Source organism: Miscanthus floridulus, chromosome 6 (genome assembly GCF_019320115.1).
Source record: "Miscanthus floridulus cultivar M001 chromosome 6, ASM1932011v1, whole genome shotgun sequence".
Classification (NCBI taxonomy): domain Eukaryota; kingdom Viridiplantae; phylum Streptophyta; class Magnoliopsida; order Poales; family Poaceae; genus Miscanthus; species Miscanthus floridulus.
In genome coordinates, this window is record NC_089585.1 from 123156661 (window position 1) to 123162494 (window position 5834).

A 5834-nucleotide genomic window follows, 5' to 3' on the forward strand; every position below is an offset into this window, starting at 1 on the left:
GAAAAGCCACGTTTTAGTGGATTCAGCTTTAACAGTTTCACCATTTTTTTTAAGTTCAAAAGGCCATTTCGTATTGCTAAAATTTAACTTATACTGATATGTTACGAGAGAAAAACAGAGCTAAGCCTATGAAAAAGCTCTAAAACCCATCTCAGTGGATAATTTCATGACAATTTTTCCAAGACAATGAAACTGGGATAAAACTCACTCTCAATGCAAAGTTTTATTCTGTAGTTTTATAGACATTTTATTTCACGACTCATAGATAGTAATCGTGTTAAAAGAGTTTCATCTCATTTTTCTCTCTCGTATTAAATACATTGTAATGTCATAAAAAATACCTACTTTGCAATATATTTAATGCAAATGAAACTCAATGAAACTTCCACCAACCAAGACTAGCCTAAAAAACCCAGCCGAAGTGGGCCCCAAGTCAAGTTAGTGTGAAGCCGAAGCCGAGCGCATCCAAAAAAACCACCCATACGTCGCTTTTCCTGGCTTCTCTGCCAAAGAGGGACCAAGTATTGTTGCTGTCTGAGCCTTGCCAGCGTGTCTGATACTCAGTAACTAAAAATGACACCAATCTTACACGTCATTAACTTATATAAGTTGCATGCACTTTAGTATTTGTTCACCTACATAGCAACATCAAAACTGGAGACGATAATGCCCCGTTGCAAAAACATTTATATACAACAGATGGGGGCATTTACAGGCACAAAAAAAAAATAAAGTTACATACGACCCCAGGTTGAGGATCTGCCGGAGACGATTGGTAAGTCAGCAACTGCTTTCCTGTAAGACACAAGCATCTGCAGTTTGCCACAGATGCTCGTGGATTTATTGTGCTTCCACTTGCTAGCAATCCTTGAGTTAGAGCCTACGGGCTGTTTTCGATGTAGATTGTCCTGAAACCTTCAGAAGGCTAATTGTAAGAACAACCAGAACATTCAGTACCCTGATACACTCCACAAATATTTAGCATACGCTAGATAGCTTGGATGAACAAGTTGCTTCAATCTCAAACGAGGATGAGGCTTGTTTTGAACTTTTTGCTACAGGGTTAACCAATCTTGAAGTACCATGCATATATAGTCCAAAAACTTGAAACTATAAAATGGAAACAGCTACTGAGATAACGACACTAGTAAACAAGGGTATGAAGCTAATAATCTTGGGCAGTTAAATATTGACATTAAAAACTAGAAAGCATAGCATTTAGTCACTCGGTGAACTTACAGGAATTTTTCCTTCAATAGGGAAGAGCAGCATAACCCTTAGAAGCGGGGGGCTTTAGATAGAGGGCCCACTGTTGGCATTGCTGAAGGTTCTGCCATCGGAGGTCGTATTTGATGGTTGCCAACAGAGTTATTAGCACCAAGTTTATTGCTTGTGCCTCTGTTACCAGTAGCATCACTTTCTGATTGTTGGGGATCTACCAATGGTTTTACCTGTTGCAAATTAAAATTCAATCAACCTTCTGTTTGAGCATTCATGATAGATTTCAACCTTACAAAATAACTTGTAAAGCCTACAAAATAAACTCAAGCAAAATTCACTACCATACTGAGGACGTTGATGTGAGTAGAGTCCAGTGGGGCTTATTGTATACTTGTATAGCACAAATGCAAAGACAAAGGAACTAAAGAGAAAATTGTGCCTCTGTGCAAGATAGGTTAATGAAGAACAATTAGTAATTGCAAAGTGATGTGATCTTACAGAATTTCTTTGAGGATTCTTATCCTCCCTTGAGAAACCAGGAACAGATAAATGCCAATTTCTTTCTGCAAGATAACAAATTGAAAATTAACGAGTAAAATAAGAGGTAGTAGCACATGTGTGCATGAGAGCATGGTGAACCTACTGACCTAAGTGCAGCAACACATCCTTGGCTTCAACAACTGATGATTTCCTGTGCTTTGCCAAGGTACACGCAAATGCAGTCACCTACCGCAAACCCATGTCAGCTGAATCACAAGATATCTCCACAGATAACATATGCTCAAAACTTAGAAGAGGAAGATGCTCAAATTCTGAATTTGATAGGAAGTTATACTCTCTAAACAAATAGCAAAGCAACAACATTACCGAGTCAATGAAGTCATCAGCGATTTCTAGAAGTAAATCCTCCACTTCAGGGTCAACTTTGCCTAGGGGATCTACCTGTAATAAGACTATTGTTTAAGAACAGACCAAAGTATTATAATATTATATTCAACTATAAAAATAAGAAACCTGTTTCCAATCAAAATGTGATTATGGCCAGTAACATTAATTACACCAGTGACAGTGAAGTTGAGGGGCACAGAAAAGAAAAGAGCCAGGTCGTAACCTGTGCGACCAGATCTTGTATTTTTCTTTTCCCAAGAAGTTGGCTAGTTCCTTCAGCTCCCTGACTTGCACTTCCACCAGTCATAGTTCCAACTGACAAAGGTGTACCCGGTTGTGAGCCTGTAAGGTTCGCAGACTTCTGTGAACCAGACGCTGAAACACGTGGAGATTGTAGCGGTTGCTGCTGCTGCAACTGCTGCAGAAAATGTTGCTGCTGAATCAGCTGTTGGGCACTGAGATGTGGATGCTGTTGTTGGACTTGGAGAAGTTGTTGTTGGCTCAATCCTGTCTTCTGCTGAAGTTGCTGCATCAACAGGATCCTCTGCTGGTGCTGATATTGTTGCTGTGTGGAAACTGGTGAGCCCATGGATGATTGCATTTGCTTCAACCACTGCTGCTGCTGTTGCTGAGGCACAGACATTGCCACCATCTGTCCATTTTGTGATGATCCAGACAGTTGTGAATTTAATGCTGTAATTGACGCTGTCCTCGACAGACCTTGACCAGGTACCTTCTGTAAACCAATCATACGTAAAATGTTACGGTATTCCCCGGAGAATAGCAAATACTACATAAACAAGATACGTGGTAAATGGGAAAAAATAAACAAAAAGATACATGTAGCAACTTCAGCATGTACCATGTGCAACTCAGGTTTGTTAAAAGATAAATGGGAAATAGCAATATAGGCACATTGATCTCAAAACTCAAAACAGTTTTAGCAACACAGAGGATTAAAGAAAGACGAGACATGTTACCAACATACTGTTTATTACTTATTTCAGAATTGGGACATAAATAAATGTGCTTACAACTAGAATCTTAACACACTGCATCATTCCTCATTACTAGACAGGGCAAAAGGCCGTGCATATGAATTTGTGGAACCTTATCTCTTGTCGCTAGGTTGTCAGGGTACCTGTGGAGACAGTGCAGGTTGTTGAGACGCTTGTGGCCTCATTTGCGCATGGGCAAACCTTTGTTGAGCACCATAGTGAATAGTTCCATTCGGTCTCATCTGGTTCATCCCCATAGTACCCATGACACCCATGGGCTGCATCCCTTGCAGCGCTTGAGCTGTATTAGCATTATTCAATTGTGTGCCTTGTGCCATGCCCTTCTGCCTAGCCTGCAGGAAAAGGAAAAGTCAATTACTCTACAAGTAGTCGCTATTAAATAAAGAAAGTAAGAAACAAAATACTCTCCCTATATTAATTTAAGACCGAGCTGGATGTAGCAACCTTGAAATGAAACACTTTCCTCTCGCGATAAAAAATTGCAAAGGTAAACTGGGGACATTATCATTCCTTTTAACAGGCCATTTATTCATTGTGCCATTTTTATCAGTAAAATAAGTATTTACTACCACAAGTAGAACTGTGCTAATGAACATTATTGCTAAGAGATATCATAACCAAGTTTAGATAATTTACATTCTTTCACAGTCCACCTTCACATTCAAGAGTAACAACCATCTGTATTCTTTGTCAATGTCATGATCTCACAGAATAAATAACACTGAAAGAATGCCCTAAAAAAGAATTAGATATCATGTGGATTCGCTACTCATTTCCAATTAACTGAGCACAGATGGGTAAAGGAAATCTATTCAACTTTGCTTAATAAGTTTTGACTACCGATGTATATTCTTTCATCATTCCATTTGTTTGGCTCAGTGGCTTGCAATAAAAATACGAAGCTGTTTGTACCCATCAAAACCAACCTTATTGAAGAGAGTAAAAGGTAAGGAATTTCTAACCACCAAATTCTATCTGAAATTATTGAGGTTGCTTCAATAGCATGAGAAATGTAAAGCAGAAGTCTAAAACCCATGACGTTTTATCCTTGGCGGTTATGGTGGACACTATGCACGAGGAGATGCAAAATTGTGTTTACTTGAGGAGGTCCTGGGCCTCCAAATTGAGTAATTCACCTGCGCCATCATCTGCGACTGAAGCCCAAAATGTGCCGCAGATGCCGCGTTACCCTGGCCTTGCAGCATCCCCAGCTGACCCTGCCCAAGCATGGGGGCGCGCCCCGCCAGCTGCTGCTGCTGGCCCACGAGCCCTCCGCCACCCGAGAAGCTCATCTGCCCGCCGTACATCCTAGCCGCCGCGTACTGCTGGAGCTGGCTGGCCGTGGAGAGGCGTGAGGCCGACCCCGAGCGGGGGATCTGGCCAAACCCGGCGGCGCCGGCCCCGGCCTGCGTGGGCGAAGGCGCCTGCAGCTGCGGCGGGCGCGGGGGGTAATCCATGGATCCTCCGCCGCCCGAAGCGGCAGCTGCCGCCGCCGCGACCGCCGGGTCGAGCTGCTGCGGGGACGAGATGTGCGCGGAGAGGTCGGAAACGGTCGGGGACGGGGGGATTTGCGGGGAGAGGAGGGGGTTAGGGTTGGGGTTCTGCGGGGTGGACACGGAGGCCGCGGCGGCGGTGAGCTGGTCGGGCAGCGCCGGCGAGGCGGAGGCGGCCACGGGCGGCGGATCCGCCATGGCGCGGCGAGGCGGGGGCGTGGCGTGTAGGGTTTCGGCGGCGGTGGTCGGACGCGGCTGCGTCGGGGGGCGGGGCAGGTACGGGTCGTGTGGGACAGTTTGACGTGTGCGCGTAGTCTTTTCGCGGTTGAGTCAGAAGGGAGTGTTAGGCGCTGATTGGGTCACTGGCGGATGGGCCCCACGGGATCATTTAGCGGATAAGAGACCGGATCGGCCCTGCCATTTGAGCAACTTTTTGGGTTCTTGGTGAGATACCGTACTACCGACTACCGAGTATAGCAGCAATAGCACAGCATGGCAGGAGCAGTGAGTCGTGATCTCGTTAAAAAAGACATTCTGCACTCACTTGTATCGGGATCAGACACTTTGCTTAACGATATTCGTGCAAAGTGCAGGGCTGGCTGTGTATGTATATTCTGCAGGTGAATACAGCGCACCCATGTCTCCGTATCCGAGAGGCCGTGTTGTTCGACGACGTAGCACGGCAGCGCTTCTGGTGAAGCAGTGTTTTCGAGCGCACATTTGCACCCCCTACGTCAGAAGCACCGCTGAACTAGTCAAGAAACTGAGGCCTAGTTTGAATCACCTCCAAATTCCAAGTTTTTTCACTCTCTCTCCATCACATCAATTTTTAAACGCATGTATGGAGCATTAAATGTAGGTAAAAAAATAACTAATTACACAGTTTGATTGTAAATCACGAGACGAATCTTTTAAACCTAGTTAATTCATGATCAGACAAAGTTTGTCAAATACAAACGAAACGTGCTACAGTGTCCAGATTGCAAAAATTTGCACGGCCTGACTGATCAATGGACACCGAATCGATGGGGGCGCAGGCGCGCAGCTTTGATGCCTTCACTTCCCGGCCCCCGCCTCACTGGCACTGCCGATGAGCGAAGCACGGCACGTCGCGTCATGACCAATTCACCGCCGCCGTCCACATCAGCCATCAGGCCCCGGCCAGAGACCGGCGCCGGCGGGACCGGGTAAACCTGGGCCCAAGAAAACCGCA

The 5834-nt window shown here is 44.9% G+C and overlaps 1 protein-coding gene across 1 annotated transcript; it reads right to left on the reverse strand.

Annotated features, from left to right (window-relative positions):
* Positions 1-585: 585 nt before the first annotated feature.
* LOC136456827 (transcription initiation factor TFIID subunit 12b-like) lies at positions 586-4941 on the reverse strand. The gene is made up of 8 exons (XM_066456811.1): positions 4265-4941; positions 3251-3460; positions 2333-2845; positions 2089-2163; positions 1869-1947; positions 1720-1784; positions 1240-1451; positions 586-915 (listed from the first exon to the last, which is right to left on the reverse strand). The coding sequence occupies exons 1-7, from the start codon at positions 4817-4819 to the stop codon at positions 1278-1280; spliced, it is 1671 nt and encodes a 556-aa protein (XP_066312908.1). The 5' UTR covers positions 4820-4941; the 3' UTR covers positions 586-915; positions 1240-1277.
* Between the last annotated feature and the right edge of the window lie 893 nt (positions 4942-5834).